The sequence below is a fragment of the Osmerus mordax genome, chromosome 1 (genome assembly GCF_038355195.1).
Source record: "Osmerus mordax isolate fOsmMor3 chromosome 1, fOsmMor3.pri, whole genome shotgun sequence".
Lineage (NCBI taxonomy): Eukaryota > Metazoa > Chordata > Actinopteri > Osmeriformes > Osmeridae > Osmerus > Osmerus mordax.
Window position 1 is genome coordinate 13,755,017 of NC_090050.1, and position 21,951 is coordinate 13,776,967.

General features: G+C 43.7%; 2 protein-coding genes across 4 annotated transcripts; one reads left to right on the top strand and one right to left on the bottom strand.

The window, feature by feature from the left end:
* Positions 1-1,108: 1,108 nt before the first annotated feature.
* Positions 1,109-6,112, bottom strand: rae1 (ribonucleic acid export 1). Of its 2 annotated transcripts, XM_067234298.1 has the most exons (13): positions 6,012-6,112; positions 5,162-5,272; positions 4,837-4,941; positions 4,604-4,696; positions 4,431-4,517; positions 4,232-4,318; positions 4,072-4,143; positions 3,812-3,919; positions 3,595-3,701; positions 3,433-3,508; positions 2,915-3,109; positions 2,490-2,575; positions 1,109-1,894 (listed from the first exon to the last, which is right to left on the bottom strand). In XM_067234298.1, coding segments are annotated over exons 2-13 (1,107 nt in total). In that variant the 5' UTR covers positions 5,252-5,272; positions 6,012-6,112; the 3' UTR covers positions 1,109-1,893. The 2 variants fall into 2 exon arrangements, with proteins under 2 accessions (XP_067090399.1, XP_067090389.1); XM_067234288.1 differs by lacking the exon at positions 1,109-1,894 and having other exon boundaries at positions 2,486-2,575.
* A 2,074-nt stretch (positions 6,113-8,186) lies between these two features.
* Positions 8,187-14,932, top strand: LOC136949118 (bone morphogenetic protein 7-like). Of its 2 annotated transcripts, XM_067243360.1 has the most exons (7): positions 8,187-8,593; positions 12,540-12,729; positions 13,746-13,894; positions 14,036-14,236; positions 14,329-14,405; positions 14,502-14,612; positions 14,783-14,932. In XM_067243360.1, exons 1-7 carry the CDS (start codon positions 8,197-8,199, stop codon positions 14,930-14,932), a joined length of 1,275 nt encoding a protein of 424 aa, XP_067099461.1. In that variant the 5' UTR covers positions 8,187-8,196. The 2 variants fall into 2 exon arrangements, with proteins under 2 accessions (XP_067099461.1, XP_067099541.1); XM_067243440.1 differs by lacking the exon at positions 14,502-14,612.
* Positions 14,933-21,951: the final 7,019 nt, after the last annotated feature.

Here is a 21,951-nt window from a genome sequence, read left to right on the forward strand (position 1 = left end):
CATAACCGTCCTATCAGCAAAGAATCCGAACGACAACTTTAGTCCCTCCTATTCACCCGCCCTCAAGCAAAGCCTACCTTTTGCACCTGCCTGTGTTTGTCTTTACTACACAAAGGGAAACCACGATTTATCCAAGAAGCGCGCCTTGCGCATCACCCCTGTTACTTTGATATATATATATATATATATATATATATATATATATATATATATATATATATATATATAACACACTATATTAACTATAATATAATATCCTTTAAAACCTATTAAACATCGGATCCTGTTTGTTTGATTAACGGAATCACATTTTTTGAACTGATTATTTTTATGCAACTATCTATGGCTTGGCATTGAAGCGCTTGTAAACGGGTTTACGACATGATCCAGGCCAATTATTGTAAACTGGAAAACGACATAATACCATCATAGTATTAGGCTACGATATTATTATTCAAGTGCATACATAGTTTACTCACATTTAAGTGGTGTCATATTAGGCTATTGACATTTTTATTGGTTATCAATTTGTAAAATATTGATGGTAGGCCCGCCATTTTTGACCGCCTTTAAAACTTAATGTTTGGCTCATGACTGATAGCAAGCAGGATAACGCACTCGCTTCTGTGTTTACCTAAAAACGGTCTTGTTCGTCGGTTTTCTTTCAAGGTCTCCTGTAAAGTAATTGATTGCTTCATTGTTGGGCTGCGTAACCAAAAGTTGGCCAGAGAGGGCATGCCATGGCTTGTAACAGAGTGTTGCCCACGGAGTGCAACCGCACAGTTGCTATGAATTCATAAGACCTTGATTATCTCCAGTCCTGGTACCAAACAGTACCTGGGCTTAAAATACAATGTAACACTATAGCAGCTTCAGTTGCCAAAATGCAGTGGATTTTTGAAAATATATTTGAACATGGGTCTGGCCTATGTGAACTGGAACCCATAGTATCCCAAGAATTTATGAAGTTCAAAATCTCGTTAAAAAGAACCAAAGGACTGTAATTCACACTCAAGATCCCTTGGAGCACAACTGCTAAGTACCCAAAGCCCAAATGACAGTTAAGTGATACTCAAATGACAATAAACATTTATTTCATTCACACCTTTTTATAACCCGTTATCTTCTCACATATGGCCTTTGTAATCCCCACTACCCCTAATTCATATCCTACTGGTAAATCCCCAATCTCTATTTCTTGTGCCAAACAAAGACTCAACTGAATCAAACTACCCAGCTTTGATCCTGGACTGATTTCTGAACTTCCTACCAGCACTCCAGAGATAAAGTAAAAGATGAAATACTTCACCTTGTGGTCACTTGGTGACACTGAGCAATATCACAAATAAAAATTTGTAGCAGTAGAGTGCAGCATTGTTTATAGGCCACAATGTACATTTGTAAAGTATTTTATTTTGTTGCTTATATTTCTGATGTAATGGCAAAAGCCATGTTATACTGACAAACAACTGATGTTTCTCCTGACAGAATACATGTGGAAAATCTGGAGTGGGTCCTGCGCAGGTTTATTTATTATTTCACATTTCAAATTTAATATTCGAGCTACACCAGGGTGACAGGAAATCAAGAGTGAACGTAAAGTCTTTGGAGAGCAGTATAAAAAACAAAATTCTGCAGACGTCAATAAAAAAAAAAAAAACAGATTCATGACAATAAAGCCCCCCTTAATGTGACCCCATGAGACCAATATTCACACGGCTGTCATCAATACTGGGTGTTTACCAAACTCTGATTGGTCCATGCACAGTATGCAATGCCAGAGCATTGGTCCAGGTGTTTGCCAAAAGGAAGGCGTCACTGTCTTGAGCGTATACACACACTAAAGCAGCAGGTCTTCCATGTTTCCACACAACAGCGACTCGGCACGACAAATCTAAAGACAGAAGGGAGCGGTCAGTCACAAAGAGCTTCTTTAAATTGTCTTTTTATGTCTTTACCTATTGTTTACATTATTAGTCTATGGCAGACAAACAAAATCAATATTGCCAATTGTAAGAAAGTTCTACAAATCATTCAAACAAGTGTTCGTATTCAAATTCTCTACTTTAAATAAAGAAACCACAGTGTTTTAATCCTTTGTGTGATTAGGAATGCACAGCAAATCCTTACTAATTCACATTTAAAAGCATAAATAAAATTAATTTCAGTGCAGCATGCTCTTATCCTTAAAACCACTGAAGATACAATTAGTGAAAGCTGGTACGTGTATGCACAGCACAGCTCAAACTTAACAGTTTAACCAAGCTTGACATCTCAGAGAGCACTTCAGCCTTAGCACTACACAGCAGCACTTAAGTATAATTCACAGTACTCTCAATACCAGATGAATCCCTGACCACCCACATCCCTGCATGCATAAGGCCGAGAGGTGCTGAGAAAGGCCCCAGCAACCATGCCTGGGGAAGTAGGGCAGCCCCGTCCAGTGACACCCTCTCCAAGATTACGAACAGCGGCTGCCCTTCTCTCACCATTTCTTGTTCCGAGGCTTCAGTTCCTCAGCAGCGTTCCGTAGGAAGATATAGTTCTTCTTCTGGGGGTTGTAATACTCATGTCCCTGAGGAGTGCAAGCGACAGGGCAAGAGTTAGCCACTTGTATCAAGACACTGATGCCAGTTAACAGATGTTTCACTGCCAGTGCTCCGCATTGTTAATCAACCATTAAATGTGATTCATGTCTAGGAAACTATTGATTACTGGGCAATAAACAAGGAAAAACTGTTACATTAGGCAGCTCTCTGTGATGCCCCGTACTGTATAAACCTTCACACCAACCTGGGTCACTAGGCTGTCTCCATGAGGTGGAAGGCCTAGGTAAGTGGGTAACTATGGAAACAGAACACTTTGCACACATCTGCAAGCACAAGTGGTGGTTGTCAGTGAACCAGTATTTTACCTTTGACCAATCATAGCTGGAAGCATAGGCAAAGATGTTGCCATTGTTGTTGAAGCAGCAGGCTGTGATTGGCTGGTCAAGCTGCTCAGAAGTCTTGAGTTTAGTGCGGGCGTCTTTGTCCCAGAAGCTGAATCGTCCATCTGAGCCAACAGTGGACAGTGTGCCATGGACAGGGTGGAACGAGATGGCATTCACCTGGAGGAGGAGCAGTAAGGTGAGCTGAGAGTGATTACAGTGATTCTCATATTAATAATGACTCTTACGCCCAACATAAGTTAGGAGTATGAATGTCATTGTTTAGGATGACCTTGTGTGTTCTTACATTTTCCAACAGTTTTAGAAACTTGATAGCAATCGTTTAAGCAGGTACACAAATGTACCAAAGGCAGCTTTGAAGATCAATCTCAGGGCTATATTTTTATCGTATTGGATTTTTTAAATACGCTATCCAGTCAAGTATTACAAGAACATGTATGGCAAAACTGAATAAATATAAACTACATCCAGACAGAACTTACAGCATATATATCCTGTGGTGTGGCAGTGTTGGTTCCATTGGACCTGTGGCACTTGAAGGTGAAGTTGTCCTTAGCCCTAGTAGGAAGCATACCCAAAGACAAGTACTTAGGAGCCGTGTCAGATTCATTCCTCTACTCGAGACATGTTGTGTGTTCACTCACGGGTTTGGGGGGTTAATGTAGTGGATGGCCACTCGACCCTCAATGCTTCCCAGGGCAAAGCCTGTGGGCTTGTTCTGCTTGTCTTTGAAGATTGCCACACATCGATGCTTCGGGATGATAATGTAAGGGGGGGGGGGGGGGGGGGGGAATACAGTTAGACAGATCACTTTTTGAAATTGCAAGAGAGAGAAAGAGAGGGATGAGTTGAGTCATTCACCTGGTGTTTCAGTGGGGAGTCTATCCTGCGGAACTCTGAGGGCTGGTTCTCCAGCTGGTAAACTATCAGACCTCTCTCTGCCGTGGCCACCACTGCCATGGGGTACACCTGTACAGGACAGAGGGCCAAAAGGGTTTAGCTATCTTCATCCTCAGATTTAAACCTGGGCTTACCAGTATACCATGTTGGAAGCAAACTTAAATTGAGGGACATTTTTGTTAGGATGTCATGACTTCTTTGGGAAAGTTGCCTCTACTCACCACATCAGCACAATAGCATCTCTCTGGCATCTGCAGAGACATCATAGGGTTGGGGGAGCGTGTGTCCCAGAACTGTGGGTGGACAAATCCAATATCACAATGTGACAAAAAAAACTTTGATAACAAAATTATCCCTGACACACTGGCAGAAACTGGTTACCTTCAGTGTTTTGTCCCAGCTGCCCGTCATAATACAGCTGTAGTTAGGGGCTTTGATCCAGTGTATTGTCCTGATGGGACCATCATGCTAGGGAGGAGGGAGGTATCATGGAGGAGGGAGGTATCATCAGTTATGATCACTTTTAACAGCACTATCCATCTGATTTAACACATGGTGAACAGAATGGGGGTTGTCTTACCTGCGCAATCTGCATGGCCTGGTTACTGTTTAGGTCCCACATCTTGGCTGTCTTGTCACATGAGGCAGTGAATACTTTGCTCCCATCCTGACCAAAACAGAAAGGACCATCACATCATATTCCACAATACAGTCATTCAAGTCAGATCAGGAGTGTGATGTGTTTGGTCTTACATCACTCCAGCAGACATCCAGCACTGGGCCAGTGTGCATTTGTTGGGCTTTGGGCACAGTTTGCCCGTTGTCTTGAACCTCCCAGCACCTCACCTACGGTTACAGAAAGAAAAAACATATCGTTTGTTAATCAAAACTTTCCTTGTTGGTTACCATGCATTAAGGACTATGAAACCATCTCACAGTTAATGAAAAGTTATGTTTACAACTTAATCATAATGAGAGCCACTTACATCATTGGCCCAGGATCCACCAATTAAAAAGTTTCCTGGCATTGTGGGTGGGCTAAAAGTCAGACAGCTGATACTGTCATCAGGTGGCGAAGTCACCTCAACATCCTGCACCAGAGTCAGAGTCAATATGAAAAATGCACTAAAACCAAAATGAACTGGCACAGTATACTACTTTGCTGCTTAAAAAATCTGTTATTCAAAGGACAGCAAGACAGTGACTTGGCATAATAAGGATTTCTTATCAGAACTGTACCAATATGAACATACACAGCCCCATAGACTGTGCATTTGTTGAAGGAAATATGTGGCAATTTCATGCACTTGCCTTCATGGGATTGTGGCTGTCTGTTGTTGTACTTCCAAAGACACCGGTTCCTCCAGTACCAAAACCGGTGGTTGTCCCAAATAAACTCATGATTAGAAGCTAGGCAATGGGCTACGAAAGAAAAAAAAAGAATGACCATTTCAGCAAGCTGGCTCAGTTACTTGCATTTGAGATACACTAGGCCAGCCTTTCTTAAGCTTTGTCCTGTCCACTGCCCTGTATGTTATAGTTGTTTCCCTGTCCATTTATGGGTTGTCATCGAGCAAGAAGCCTGCTAACGTCCCATTCATTTGAATCATGTGTTCGAGCAGGGAAGCATAAAACATGCAGGGCAGTGGGCCCCGAGGACCAGCATTGGGTAAGGGTGAGAAACGTTAGACTAGCTATCAGTTGGCCTTTCAGTAGTATGCTAGATAGCAAACATTAACGTTATGCTAGCGGGCTAGATTTATTGTTGACAACACCGCTCCCTTACGCGCTTTTAGTACAAGCTCATGCCATGTCCGACATGAAGGGTGCTAGCGACAACGCTAACTTTACCTTACTAGAAGAATGTGGTGGCTAACTGGGTAACTATTGATAAGTTGTGCTATGCACAGCCATTATAATGAAGCAGATACTAATACAATATAGCTGGACAGTTAGTTGATAACTTCCTTTGCATAGTGTTTGTAAAAGGAACTGTAACTGCCCATGCCGATGCTACGCCCATAGCTAGCTAACTAGCTAGCGTTAATGTGGACGGCTAGCATTAATTGGTTGGCTCCCATCACAGTGAACAACTGTCCTGTAATGGAGGTAAATCAAAACCATTTCGTAAGTCAGGACATACAAATTAAAATGTACATACCTAATATAGATGTATAACCCAGTAATACAGAAAATTGGCACAATTATTCTGGGGTAAGCAAATGTGGCGCCCTCAAGATAACTTGCTTCATTTGCCAACCTGCCGCAGACGCTTGTTGATGACGCTTGCCTTGCGGTAGACCTGTGGTGCAGGCTCAGCTCCAAATTCTTGAAATCAATTGTGATATTTATAAATACCAAAATACTTCTATCTGATGTATTCTTAAACTCCAGAGTATCATAGCGTTACATATTATTGCTCGAAACTACGTAGTTAATTAGATACAAATTCCACAGTTGATACACCAAAAGTAGGCTAGGTTGATTAAATAGCCTGTATTAAAAAATAACTCAAACCATGAACCTCAAACCTATATTGATTAGCTACATTTTACGTTAGATGTGTCATAATGTTGACTTTTAAACTGATTGGCAATAACAACAAATCGCCACTCGGTGGCAGTAGATATGCACCAATGTCAAATCCAGATTCGATTTTTTTTGTATTCAGGGATAGGCAATCCTATATTTTGTCTGTTTTATTTAACTTTTCTATCCAAATGAAAATGGCGTAAACCAAGCGAAACACAAATATAATGTCATTTAACAAGGCTTTTATTTGGTCTGGTGTCTTATATACTCGCTATAACCTGTTAATAGATTGTCTCAAGTAGTGTGAAATGTAGCCTAATAGCCTAAACTTTATGAAACAAAATACTTTACAAGAAACTATGTTACACGTCAGCCTTGTCATTAGTTTATTCTTTTTCTTTTGGTTGCACATAGGCCTACAGATGTTTAGTTGTGCAAACCACCTGAACAATAAAAAAGACACACTAGACACCAGTTAGTAAATCCCTGTGTCTCTGTCAGACAATTGCATTGATTGTACACCTCCCCCTCACCACTCAAACATTCCATGCACCTTGGGGTTTGCACTTTGCACCTTGCTCTGTAATTCAGTGGTCCCATTAGCACGTCCCTCATGTTTCTCTACAGGGCTGCTGTTGTTGATCACTTACTTTAGACGCATCACCACCAACAAGGGTGGATCCTGACTCATTGTTTGAGTTCAAAGGTGTCTTGAACAAGGGATTATCCCTCATTACGGTTTGACTGACCAAAGGGGAGTTGTGGCCCTCATGTACAAATCTGTTATTTATGGAGAACAGATCTTTGTATTGCCTATAGAAAACATACAATTCAAACTAGTACATTATTGTTAGAAAATCCCTTTTGTAAACTAACCAGACAGGTTGTCTCAGCAAGTGTGTGGACACATGGACACATCTAACCCGCAAGATGATTGTTTGACTCACTTATAATTGCTGTGAGAAAAACCTGCTTTTCAAACAGGCTTTGTTTTAGTGTGCTGAACTTTTTAGATTTGAATTAGAGGGATAGAGACATTGTGATGGTCAGTTGCGTGTCCTCATTTGGCCAGAAATCTGTGGGACATGTTCGACCTTTGCTTTTCGGGATAGGGGACCGGGGAATATAAGACTATAAGACTAGTACGAGGTGACACTATGCCAGGCTACTGTGAACATGATAATGGGCAAGAGGGCACAGATACAGCAGGCATCAAACCTGTGAAATGAGTATTTGTCATGAGCAGAATCTGGACATACAATTGAAACTTGTTTTCACACTGTAAATGTTCTCTACAATCTGTATTTTACACATGTGATTGTGGGTGTATATTAGGAGGTTATGTGTGTGATCGAGGGAGGAAGAGGGGAGAGTAATATATTTGCATCCATCGGGCCATTCTTCAATCCTGCAAACAAAGCAAATGCAACAGGACAATTAGGTCTCACACTGCTATCATGGGCCAGGTGTTCCACACCCATTACCAGGAAATAGAAGGACATTGATCTCTTGCCCTAGTTTTCATCAACCCATCTAAGCCCTCATCATCCAGCAATAGTCATTCCCAGACACAAAGCTTTTCCCATTCAAAACCACACCCGGCCCTCCCCTTAGGAGACTACATTTCCATAAAGACCATTAGCAAGTCGTGTACAGCGCACTCACCAGTAGCATAGGAGTAGCGCGCCGCGCGCACCAATCCAGATGATCTCAGGGGTGCTCTCTTCCCATGCATTTTGAAGTGAAGTGATTGGAGGCTAACCATTTCAACTTTAGCCGTATCCTACGTATTCCAAATACGCTATCATCTGAACATGATGACAATGTTGTTCATTCGGGTCTCGGCGTTTTTAGTAGCATGCGGATATTGCATTTTGGCCGATGTAACTTTTTCTAACTTCACTCTGGATAACGAAGTGCACTCCAGCTTCATCCAGCGGCGTCTGCGGAGTCAGGAGCGCAGAGAGATGCAGCGGGAGATCCTCTCCATCCTAGGGCTGCCTCACCGGCCACGGCCGCACATCTACACTAAACAAAACGCAGCCCCGATGTTTATGATGGATTTGTACAACTCAATTTCAACAAACGGAGAGCCAAAAAGTTACTCATATTATAACCCTGCATTTACGACCCAGGAACCACAAATGATAGCCCAGCTAGACAGCCGATTTCTGAACGACGCGGATATGGTAATGAGTTTTGTCAACCTTGGTACGTTGTTTTTATTTTTTATTGTGCTTTGATATTTGTACCTCCATTCAGTTCAAATTATGTGTAGCCTAAGTGTAGTGTTACAACTTGCTTTCTAAACTGCTTATAGCTTAATAAAGGGGAAGTATTTCAAAAATGTTGGTCAAATATGTTGGATTGGATTGCACTCTGTATGTTTAGGCTGAACCTCACCGTTTGTCTGCATAGCTATATGGAGGAACATACTCCAGACTTGAGTGTGGATTATGTGCAAGGTGAGGTGGGCTAAAACTGCACGAACAGGGCATCAGTGACAAATCAAGTTGTCTCTGCAACACTTGCCCTCTGGGAGTAACCCTACCTCAGAATAAGCTCGGATGGCAAAACAACCGCAAATCAATTCCACTCTGCTTTTACCTGTTGGCATTGGGATTAAAGAGAGAATACTCTTTAATGCCTTTGGTTGTCTGAAGTCACTTTGCTGAAATAACGCTCACATAGTGCATTAGCTAAGTGCTCATGTCTTTGTGACAACCAGTAGGGCTGCAGCTCTGCACTGAATGCTTTTAGGTCACTTTCTCTGTACTTCAAATCAGATTGTTCTGCATTCCTAGTTGTGAATGTTATGACAACATGCCTGTATCCGATTTCCCCGGAATCCCTTCAAAGCCTTGGGAGACCAGCTTTAAGATGGCTTTGTTTCGCATGACTAAGATTTGAACAGGCATTTCTGAAGTCTAAAAAAAGGGCAAGTTGACCAAAAGACAGGGTGGAAACATTCAGCACTAGTCTACTAGAGACTCTACCTCAAACAAATATGCAGATGGAGCCTTGCCAGTTTTTTTTTGTGTACGATATGAAAGGAGTGGTAGAGGGTAAGGTGGCTTCATGATTGCATTTATGAAATTCAAGTCCTATGTTTTACTCTTAGACATCTCATGCAAGTCTAAAATTGTTGTGTTAAAACATAGTGCTTTTGGCTGCTATTCAGAGGTATACTTTATGCAAAATCTAATATCAAAATGACCCTCCCCTTTACATCCATCTTCTTTTTCAACAAAGAGCACACATGCTGAATCTGCAGATATCTGAATTGTATTTGTTGTATTGTTACTATGTATAAAACGGTCTCCAATTCCAACATGGTTTTTCAACGTAAATATGTCAAATAAATGCTGACAGCATGTACCTCATAATCATTGTTATCATCAGAGTCAAATTCACATCCAATGCGCTGTGGTACAGAGCCAAAACACAAAAATGTGACTGGCCAAATAAATTATGAAAGAGAAGGAGCTCTCATAAGCTCAGTTCATTGTTCCTTGTGCTCTTGATTGGCTTGATTGTCTTGGTTCCAGCTGTGGGTCTTACCATTTTGAAAAGAGCCTGTCTTGGTGGTCCCTGGAATAATCACATAAGACCAAACTGGATTGAGGCATTTCCCCTCAACAGACCACAGCTACCAGTGAGGAACAGAAACATTTTCCCTCTCTTTCTGTTATGGGATCATACATTTTAGACGACAATGTACATTTACATTTATATATTTAGCAGATGCTTTTATCCATGTAGATTTAGCAAATGATAGAGTCAGTAAAGTAAACATTTTCATGCAGATTAATGGATTTTGATGAAATGCACTGGATGGAGTAAAATGTTCTGATTTAAATATCTGAGCTGTACTCACAGACATCTTAAACACCATTCCACAGTGCCTCAATTGCAGTTATTCAGCACAAGCATTCAAGTCATGCCAGTATTTCACATCGAACTAAAGCACCTGTACTTTCTCTTCACATTTTAGCTTTAGTCTTTCAATACATGTACGGCTACTGTGTGGCAGTGAGGCTATATAATTGGAATTATAATCACTTCCTGTATTGTGTAAATCAAGTATGCCCATACAGTTAAGTTATTGCCTGACTGTTCCCTTATACCATGAACTGGTGTGACCTCTATCCCAGTGGTTCTAATGCCGACTGGGGCCGCTGCCATGGTTGTCTGGGACGTTCCCCCGAAAACACACCTGCAGCAACCATTGCTCTTTCAACAATGTAAGACAGATGTTCAATAGAGGCAGAAGTTGTCAGTCTGTAAATAGAAGTATGCTTTTTCAAGGCATATTCTGGTATAACAGTTCACCATGCCAGTCATGAACAGCTATTGTGAGGCTAAGCAGTTGAAACTGTTTGTGATAAGATGATTGGTGGAACCTAAGTAGTTTGTACAAGAGATTATCTTTCTTCCCCCAGAAAATCTGATTACACACCTAACTATTTTTCCATACTTTGTTGAAAATTTGTTTTTCTTCTACCTTCAGACTTGTATGACCTTTTAATAACAATCTAGCAGTTTTGGACTGTGTTTTCAGATGGATTAATTAAATACGAGGTGCTGTGTTGGGTCAACAAAGCCTGTTTTGGTGGGTTGAATCATTCTCATAAAAAAGGACAATTTTACATAATTAGATCCAGAATCTGGATTATATTATTGATTTGTTTAAAGATTTAAAATGCTTACTACAAGTGGCAGCTTAGCAAACCAATTACATCAGCCAGATCATTTTAACCCTAGGCTTGAAGGATTGTGCCATGTCAGTGTGCAGAGTCAAGCCCAGTGTGAGGAGGTTGAAGAAGTGTTGAAATGCCTCACAGGGAGAAGTTAGCATATCTGAGGGCTGATCTCTGGGGCTAATGGGCCCTAACGTAAACACACCGAGTTCTTACAAGCAATTATTGCCTTCATAAAAACGCCACTGGTTCCTTTCCAGCATTTAATTGTGGTCAAACAAATGACTAGCTGTGTTTAGAATGCTCTCTTCCTAACGATGAGTGGGTTGGTCTTGCCTTATGGGCTGTGGATATTTGAGTGTATAAATATGTTTTCAAGCTCTATGCTTTTTGTGTCTTTGTGAGACATTATGTACTTATGTTCCAGACAAAAATCATCCATCAGAGTGTGTGCTTCCGTGTGTACCGTGAAAGGTGGTGTGTATGTGTGTGTTCATAGTGAGACACTGAAACCATAGCTAACCATCAAAAAGGACGTGATGTCATGGCATCTGCAGGCAGGGTTTGAGGTGGGTAATCATGGCTGCCCTTTGCACACCTCCAGTGTGGGAAGTCCCCCCACTTCTCCAGAGACCTCCACTGCTCTTTCCAAGGACAAACACGTTGGGTAACGCTGTAAAAACACTGGAAACCTCCAGGAACCCTCTGGCTTTCTCCAACCAACATTATTCTGGAAACTCTGAGAGTGGGTCAGCTGTTTCAGGGCAGGGTGGGACACCCCACATCTCAGCTGTAGTTCCTCACGTTAGATTAGTCTGTTTCTATGTGGTATTCATATCACTAAGGTTCTTGTCAAATTTGTAGTTCCATTTTTAAAAATTCAGATTCTATTCTAAAAGTTGTTTAGTAGCATTGGTTGGCTGTTACTATTCCCCCGTTGATGTGACCAATGGCATTAAGGGACTTTTGGTAATCTAGTTATGTATTAGCTAATCTCAAAATAGCCACATCAACTCACTCTGCACCATAGTATAATGTGTGTCTGTGTTGGGTGCTGTGGTTTTCCGGGGCAGTTTTCTAAAAGGTTTTTGTTGTGGTCACCACATGTGTGCAGTTTAAATGTGGAGCCAAATTGAGCCCTGAGTGTGGTTCCCCCACACACATTGGCCCTTTACACACTGATGTTTGAAACACTTACTGATGTTGAGATCACTCACTCCTCTCATAGAAGCAAGAGTTTCCTATTTCTAACATGGTACTTCCGAGATGTGGGCTAAGCAGCATAGAGAACTGTTTGATTCAATGGGGCAGTTATGATAGAAAGAAACCACAAACTGGCTGCCAGTCTGATTGTATTCCCAGAAGTCTGTGTCTTGGCATACATACCCAGCCACCCCTGCTCTAAGTCCATCTGTATCTGTACTAACATCCATATATTTCTCTCCCTCCTACCTCAGTGGAGCAGGACCAGGACACCCTGCCTCTGCAGCACCGCAGGGAGTACCGCTTCGACCTGTCTCGCATCCCAGAGGGAGAGGCCGTCACGGGGGCAGAGTTCCGCGTCTACAAGGAGTACGTCCGAGAGCGCTTTGAGAACGAGACCTTCCGAGTCAGTGTGTTCCAGGTGCTGCAGGAGTCCCCCAGCAGGTGACCTCTCTCCTCCAATCACAGCGCTGAGTGGGCATTCTGCACGTCTCCTCATGTTCCCACTGATGACATGCCTCAACTTGTTGACTGCAGATAGATACACAGTGTGTACCCATGTTTAGGCGAATTCAACAGCAGGATACTGGCTTGTGCTGCAGTGTTGTGTGTCTCCAGCTGTTGCTGTAGGCTTCCCCAGGCACTCCTCCTAATGATTTACTGTCAGGCTGGTTAGCTAACTGCTACAGCTTAGACTGCTTATCTAGACATTACTGTCTGCTACAGAGAGAGAGGAGTGCTCCCCAGAGCACTGTTTGATCACACCCTTGCTGTTGATTATAAATGGACAGGATACACACCCTGAGGCTCTGTTTGTACTGGTGTTCAGCTGCTTTGTCTTAATTCCGTTAATGCCCCTCATCTTCCAGCAAAATCAACGCCCCCATTCACCTAACTGTACCAGAGCATATAAACCTACGGCGTCGTGTGTGGGCATGGTGTGTGTCTCAGCGGTGACAGTGAGACTGAGATGTTGGTGTTAAGAGTAACACCATTGTCATTCACAGACACACACACATGCCCACCATACAGACAAGCAGGCGACAATCAAAGAGTCTCTGCTGTTAGCCTCAGGGCTTGAAACTCAATATGTAAACGAAGCCATTGTCTGTGAAATCTGCCTCTGAGCTGCCATATCTGCTTCCATCAGTCTGGGAATTTTTTATCTGACGAGGAGAGATTATCCTTCTCTTTTAATAATGTCCGTATAAGGGATACAGCGAATCTACGTGTTTTCTCTTGTTTGTGATTAATAGCCTTCTAGATCAACCAGGGTTTTGTTGTTGCGCTAAATCGGGCTAGGGAAATCAAATGACCACTTAATGTGAACTGTCAGGACAATAAACAACCAAAAATGTTTTTCAACCAAAGCTTATTTGGTTAATTCAGAAATCGAACAAACCTGTAGAATGTATTACACCTGGTGCATAACCCTCCTTGTGTGTGTGTGTGCCCCCCAGTGATGTGGAGCCATTCGTGCTGGACTCGCGGGTAGTGTGGGCAGCTGAGGAGGGCTGGCTGGTGTTTGACATCACAGCCACCAGTAACCACTGGGTGATGAACCCCGACCAGAACCTGGGCCTGCAGCTGTTGGTAGAGGGTGCTGACGGTGAGTCACTACAGTAGAATCATGAGGGTGAGCTCAGAATATATCGTAAACTTAGTGGAGTGAACTGTGATTGATAGATATGCAAGAGGTATATTCGGCAGGGGAGACTGTTGGCTGAAATGGGTCTGTCTCCGCCTTCAGGCCAGAGTGTGAACTTCCGGCTGGTGGGACTGGTGGGCGGCACAGGGTCACACGACAAGCAGCCCTTCATGGTGGCCTTCTTCAAAGCCACTGAAGTCCGCTTTCGCAGCGCCCGCTCTGCCCATGGTCACAAGGGGCGGAACCGGTCCAAAACCCAGAAGACTGCCCAGGATGCCTTGAAGGTCGCAGAGGCTGCTGCAGGTAGGCCATCAACACAGCTGACCACCACAGCAGAGAGTTGATCTGAGTTATTCAAGTACCCAGCTGAACTTATTTTCCCTCTGGTCTTGCAGAGAACCTCAGCACTGACCCCAAGCAGGGCTGTAAGAAGCATGAGCTGTATGTCAGCTTCAGGGACCTGGGGTGGCAGGTAAGCCATTGGACCAGTGCGTGTTGCTAACTTTCAGGAGATGTTTATGTTTTTTTTTGTAATTGGCAACTTACAGTTTTGTGGCTTTTACCACAGGATTGGATCATTGCTCCAGAGGGCTATGCAGCGTACTACTGCGAGGGTGAATGTGCCTTCCCCCTCAACTCCTACATGAACGCCACTAACCATGCCATTGTGCAGACTCTGGTAAGATTAGCGTTAGTTGTAATATCACTTAGTCTAGAGTCTATAAGGTGATTTAGTGTGCACTATTTCCTATACTCTGGAGGTACCAGACCATCTGTTCTTCAGAAGTCACTGGTACATCTTATCCAGTTCTGTCTGCCTGATAGCTGTCCACCATGTTTCTCCTGCAGGTACACTTTATAAACCCAGAGACGGTGCCCAAGCCCTGCTGCGCTCCGACCCAGCTGCACGGCATCTCAGTGCTTTACTTTGATGACAGCTCCAACGTCATCCTGAAGAAGTACCGCAACATGGTGGTCAGAGCCTGCGGCTGCCACTGACGTTTGGCATATCTCCAACTTCCTGGGATGCACTGGGACAGGAGGAAGGGGAGGGGCTAGGTGTAGGAACTTAGTCACTGCCTGATCTGTAAGGACCTGCTGCTTCAGGGCTAACTGACCTCTCTTGTGAACACTTGATGAAGCTTGACTAGGAACTGTCATGTATTGTATATCCACAAATACTTTTTTCTTTTATAACTAGAAAACACAGAAAGAGGAACACTTACTGTGCCTTGGTCCACTGCAAGGACTTTCAGTACCTGGGCTTGTTTTTTTTGTATTTTTTTTACAAAATGGTGCATTGGACATTTTAAAAGAGAAATGAAAATCATCAGTTATGAACTGGAAGTTTGACAAGTACTGAAGCCCACATGGTAGCCTGCGCGTGGATGGGAAACCATGTTTGGAACTTTGCATCTGATGTACTTTACATGTCAAGTAGACATGCAATATGTTTTTATGAACACATGTTTTTTTTGTTAGACTGTTTCAAACAGCTGGGTTACCTTTGAGTTAAACATAATCTATGTCTTTTCTTTTGAAATCCTGTTTTAAGAGCCAGCGTTTGGTCAGAGTCAGGTGTGGGACATCTGGCTCTCTGCATTAAGGGAGGTGGTGGGGGTTCTGAGAGTACTGGCAGCTCTAACTGGTAATACAAGTGTGTAGGATTGATAGGCCGGTAGGTTAGGCTGAGTTTCCTGGAGTGGGTTGTAGAGATGTATATCACCAAACCCTCTGCAGCAGAGGGGAGGCATGTGGTCTCAGAGATGATTCTTCCCCCAAAATATAGAGTGGGTTCTGAGCCATCACTCCACTTCAGTGTTCTCTTGATGTTGGGCCAGATCTGCAGGTGGGCGAGGGGAGGCCGTGTTTTTGGTCAAAACAAAATGTCAGATTACAGCAGCAAAAATAAACAGAAACTGTTCAAATGGACCTGGGCCAATAATTTAATATCACTCTGCCATGCACACAACCAAAGACTGGAACTTGAAAGGTTGATTAAATATATATGATACTGTACATAATATAAGTACACACTGTGCAACAATGAAAAAACCCCGAAAACACTTCATGAAGCACAAAGCTGAAATATAGCCTATTTCTAACCTGTATGCAGTCTATTTATTTCCAATTAACAACAAAGTAATTTTCCGAGCATAACATTTTGAAATGGTAATAAATGAAAGTCAGGACATCGATGTCGCACAAAAGTGCATCATAAGGCAAAGCAGGAATCAGCTGAACAGCCAGAGGCACATAGGAAGACCCGCTCATTTGTAAACATTAAATCACAGATCTAAACAACAAATATAGAGGTAGAAGATGTTTAAGAATTTTACACATATTTTTCCTGAACGAACTAAAGTAATACATTTTAGGTGACACATTCAAATACATCAAGTCATTCGCCGAACAGGATGCTTTAAAATGCAACCAGAACCGTTGCTTAATCCTAATAATCATAACAGTAAAAATATCTATAACTATAATCTAATATCCATTTTGGTTATTGTTTTTATGATGATTCTATTTGCTCCTAAATTACATGAAGAGGTGAATCGTGAGTGGGTGAAAATTGGAGTGATCCTCCATTCTATCTCTGTGGAGTTATTGTCACTGTTTTATGTAATTCACACAGAACAGACTAGAGTGAACGAGGTAGAAAAACAAAACAGCATACACAACTTATTGTTGGTTTGGCCTGAATGAAGCTGAGTCTGGACAGGTAGCTCCCGGGCCGGGCAGCTCTGGGGCTGACCAGCGTCTCCTCCTCTTGGGCTCCAGCCCTTCACCTGGCCTGCCTGAAGCACGAGGCCGGTCCTGGGCAGGCTGGGGTGAGGAACGCTGAAGGGGCTCAGACTCCTCCTCCGCCACACTGGTTGGAACATCAGGTCCCTGGGAGGATGGGCTGGGGCTGGGGGGAGGCGCTGGCGTGAGAGCCAGGCAGATGTCTCCCACGCTGAGCTGGTGGCAGCGGAGGCCACACAGACGAGCGGTTCTCTGCGGGCAGCAGGAGGACCAGCCACGCCCGCAGACGAAGAACGGATACTCCACAAACACATCCAGCAGCTCCTGAGGGGGGACCGACCGTTAATGACAATGGTGCACTTCCTACTCTGTCCACCTGGGGTCACTGTTCTGTATATAGCAAAGCATATCAAGTCACGCAACATGAGACATTCTAGAGATCAGTGTGGGACTAAAAGAAACGTATTGGGATGGATTGTAACTGGTTAAGGAGTGCTTATTGTGGTCAGCCTGTGATGTGAGGAAGGAAGCCGTGTTTACCTGAGATAGCCCTTTGTGGAGCAGGATGAGGAGGCGTGAGAAGGCTGGAGAGGAGGAGGGGGAGATGTGCTGCACCGTGCAGGAGCTGATATGGAGCTCTGGACTGACCTCTGACCCCAACTGGAAGTCCTCTGTCTGCAGGTCCTCGACCCTCTTCAGCCTGCCGTCCCTGAGCTCGATCAGAGAGCCGGCCGCAAAGTGAGGAAGGAGCCAGGGAGCCTGGTCGGAGGGGGAGGACCGGAGGACTGAGGAGGGAGGGGGAGAAACCATGACATCTTTTGCTGTTCCTAAGGTCCAGTATTGGTCCACTGACTGATATGAAAGTGCTGGTGCGGTGGCACATTTGCTTGACGCGGTGCTGTGTTTTGTGTCGGCCAGTTTAGATAGATCATAGACGGGTGAGGAGAAATCTAGATTCAGGTGAGCAGGGCTTGTCTCTGTGATCCTTTGTGTTTGCGTCCACTGTTTCCCTCTCCTTCTCATGTAAGTCTCATTGGGCCTCCCTGAGGGTGAGGGCAACTGTCCCCTGGCACCCAACAACTCCAACCTGTAGGCCAATCCCGTCCCATGTGGGTCCTCTGTGGACGTGGCGATTGGTCTGATCTTTGTGGTGTGGCGTGGGTGGTCTAGGGGCAGGACAGATGTGGAGACCCCCCTGGGGTGTCCCATGTGAGGGGATGGTATAAAGGGAACTTCCAACCTGGAGTCCACTGCAGCCCAGCTTCTGTGGTAAAAATCTCTCCATTTCTCCCAGCCGTGACTATCTCTGACAGGATATGGGATGTATGGTTTGCTTCTGGTGACCGTGTTGGACTGAACCCAGGGCTGGTAAAAAGTGGTCACTGGATCAGCCATGGATGGAGACAGGTCTAGGTATGGAGTGTAGAGGGGTTTCACCCCATTCTTGCTCCTGCCTGCATGTTGGCTCTTGTACGGGTAGGGCACCTTGAAGGTGGCGACAGGAGACTGCTCTGGTTCTGCCTGTCTTGGGTCCCTCTTCTTGGGTGGAAGCCTGTCTCGGACTGGGGACAGGGTTGGGGCTGGTGTGCTGCTCATTGGTCCAACTCAAGCGTCACTCGCACAGGCACTTTTTAAGATCGCTGAAGGCATTCTGTGGTCACATGACATAGGGTTCCTGTTGATTTCTGCTGAAGCGTCAGAGTCAAATTGCCTGAAGTTGTCTGAAGAGCAGAAATATAGCTATAATGTTACAAATATTCCACAGTTATAGAGAGTGAAAATGCAAGCAGATTGTTTAGATTGTACTGTATATTTTATAAACTGCGTTTACCAAGGTTTCACAATCTAATTTTCCATCCTGCTGTCACCCCCGCTATTTCTTTTCTCTTTCTACACTGTTCACATTTACATAGCCTCCCCTCGCTCTACCTCCTGTGGAGAATCATATGGTTACTATGCTCTCAAAGTCTCCACATTCATTTCTCCAAGCGCCTTCAAATTACAGCCTTTCGTGGCACAGAACAGACAGCTCTATAGACATTGATTGATAGGCAGCTATAGCCTGAATGTAGGATTTTAATTTCTCTCCTTCAGAAAAGTTACCATGGTAACAAAATAGGTATACGCTACAGGGGTTAAATAAAGAGTGGTCTAATAAAATGTTTAGACTGTGTTTGTATTTGAATATCAAAATGAATAGTGAACCTGGCGTACATTAACCAGTTTTAAACTGGCACACTTGTAATACGTGTGTACCTTTTTTAGTTGATCAACGTTCTTCAGAATGTTTGGAAGGAAGAAAAATGATTTGTTTGATACGGCCTCATAAATGATCATCTCTCACCTCAAGCATGCCTTGTTTTTAGCTCTGTTTTCCAGATCATCAGGTTATCTCATGATTCACATACTCGCTCAAGTTCAGTGGCTTACATATTCAAATCCTCACATGCTCGTCATTCAAACGAGCAGCAGGGAGGTGAGAGATGAAAGCGGTGTAAGGACTTTTACAGCACTCTGATGCAAAGCTTTGGCCAAGGCCTCCATTATGTCATCACCATGCCACCACAGTCAACACTGAGTGAATGAATCGAGTGACTCGAAGACTGACACATCTCCCAGACAGGAAGGATTGCTCAGGTAACATCCATCATCGTGTGTGTAGTTGGAAGGTGACTTCATGGAGCGGGGACAGACCACACCCTCACATGGAGACATGTTCAATTTCACACAGAAGGCCCCACTATCCAGGACAGGCCAGGGGGAAGATAACAGAAAGTGATAAGGGGTTGGAGCTAGTCTTATTTAGGTCTAGTGCTGTACTGACAGGGGACTGAAACTGAAACTGCCTGATAAGTGACCGACCTGCTACATTAACAAAGTTGATGACTGAGGACAAACACTCACAGCACACCTGAATGACCTTAAGAGGCTATCATTTCACTTCACCTTGCAGTGCATGTCATTATGTAAATGGTTCCATACACTCAACTGTACACAACTGTGTTGCTGTTTTGTGGTATTATAATGGCTACAGTAAAGCTACTGCACAGCTACAGTATAGCTCTCTAAACAATTTACTTTGTATCAAGACTAGGACATTTTGCAAATCTACGCAGCATGGCAGCCTGTTTCCACAGTACAGCTCATTAGCCATCATTCAAACAAGACTCCAGAGTACTTTCAGATACTGAGACTGTTCTTCTGTCATGTCCCTCTCATTTCAGAATAATACATTTTGTATTTATAGAATAGTTTGTCAACAGATACACTCCATAAATGGGCTTAAAGCAGCATTGTGTGTCAGAGAGACGAGAGCTAGTTAAAACACCTCTATTAGTAAACATTCACACTCATGGCGTTATCACTCATCAAAGAGCGGTGGCCAGGCCAGCCCACCTGTCTTACCTCCGGGTCCTGAAGATGAGGCTCCTTGGCAGAGCAGCCTGACTGCAAACTGAATGGAAACATCCAGACAACATCACCAGACGGTGTCTATCAGACACATTCTCTCTTCTCCCTCCCACTCTTTTACACCCCCACTCTACTGTATCCCCAGCCCTCTCAAGCAAGCTGATTTGATGCTCTCTCTTTTCCTCTTTCCTCTCTCTGTCTCTGTCTCTCTCTCTCCCTCTCCCTCTCTCCCTCTTTCCTTTTTTCCTCCCTCCCTCCCTCCTGCTTTCCCTGGCTGTATAATTAGACATGAGACTGCTGTGCTACTCCTCAGCTGATAGTGGGCGTCTGGCTGCCTGATGGCTTTGGCACTCTTCCCAGCTGTGGTGAGGGCGGGAAACTGTAGCTTCCACTCTGCTAGGCACACACAGCACACACCTTTAGCTTTCAGGGCTTCTCCACTAGCTGGAAAACCAAACCTTCTAGGGAATATAGGGGGGGCATGTGCCGAAACTGAAATTGGACTCTGAAAATAGCCACACTGTCAGTTATTGAAAAGTGTTTCAGTTGTTGGTTCTCATAGCCTTTTTTTCGAGCCTAGTTTTCACATCCATCACATTTCAGAGAGAGCAACACATATTTTATGTCTTGGACTGCAAAACCAGAAGAGGATGATATTCATTGTACAATTTTCCCTTGGATTTAGTAATTGTCAAAAGGTCAACTCTTAGAGCTAGACTCTACCATAACTGTTTACTCAAAGGCTTTTTCAATTACCACTAGACAAATAAAATAGATTTCCTCTCTTTCTCCCATTTTTGTGGCTGTGTATGCCCTTTCTTATTATTCAACCTCCTTTAACAAAAGCAGAGGTCACAGCCTTTGATTCATCAGGGAGATCTTTCTTGTTCACTCTCATCAACGCTGCAGACTCCCAGGGTGAAGCCCCGGCCATGAGGAAGACATGCCCACACACACATCAAAGAGGTGAAGAGTACTTCTCCTTTTGAGTCACATCACGCTTCCTCTGCCCACACACACTTTCTCATGCACTACACAACATGTCAAGAGGCAACGGCTTTGTAGTTACTACCACAAGCGACACTTGGCTGACATTTAGGAGGAACGGTATCGATACAAACGACCACATCGCCTTCTCCCTCCCACCTCCAAACAGACATCATCTCTTGCCGTCAGCTTCTTGCATTTGCACCCTGGCACCGGTGCCAGCCTCTGTACAAAGTGTTCACACCAACAGGGAAGAAACATTAAAGTGGCTGTAAAGCTGAACTGAAAATGAGTTTCAAGTTCTTCACACCACAGAAGAATGTGTTGTTAACTACCCATCCAAAAACACAGACAAGTATGTTAAATTAAGCTTTGAAATCGTGAGAAAGCAGTCTTCTCTGCTTGATACTAGGGGGGCTTGTTGCCTGCAGGAGCTGAAGCTCCGCCCCCTTGAATTTATTGAATTTAGCAACAACAGCAACAATTCGATAAATCAATAGCAGATATCAGAACAGTCCTACCTGCAGTCTCTGAGTGTTTTAGGTGTTAATTACTTTGTCTTTGCGTTGTACCAGCTGACATAATGCAGGTTATATAAACCGTCTGTGATCTGACGTAGATAGGTTGCTGTGACGTATATAGGTGGGTTTTGCCCCACCTTAAAAAACCTGAGATGAAAACTGGTGAGAAACTGTTCGAATCGACGGTCTAACTCCACATTTCAGTGCGACAAAGTTTTAGAGCTTTGCATATGCTTTCAGAAACTCATTTCACACTTATATTATGTACTGAGAAGCAAATCATGGAATTTGCTTTACAGCGCCTTTAAGTCAATCATCAAGTATTTTCTAATGAAATGTTTTCTCTCAGAT

Coding starts and splice junctions, on each gene's coding strand:
- LOC136949118 (XM_067243360.1), top strand. CDS start 8,197: ATGATGACAATGTTGTTCATTCGGGTCTCGGCGTTTTTAGTAGCATGC. Junction 14,237..14,328: donor GGTCGCAGAGGCTGCTGCAG/GTAGGCCATCAA, acceptor CTGGTCTTGCAG/AGAACCTCAGCACTGACCCC. Junction 14,406..14,501: donor TCAGGGACCTGGGGTGGCAG/GTAAGCCATTGG, acceptor CTTTTACCACAG/GATTGGATCATTGCTCCAGA.
- rae1 (XM_067234288.1), bottom strand. CDS start 5,251: ATGAGTTTATTTGGGACAACCACCGGTTTTGGTACTGGAGGAACCGGT. Junction 4,319..4,430: donor AGGCCATGCAGATTGCGCAG/GTAAGACAACCC, acceptor CCTCCTCCCTAG/CATGATGGTCCCATCAGGAC. Junction 3,920..4,071: donor GATGCTATTGTGCTGATGTG/GTGAGTAGAGGC, acceptor TGTCCTGTACAG/GTGTACCCCATGGCAGTGGT.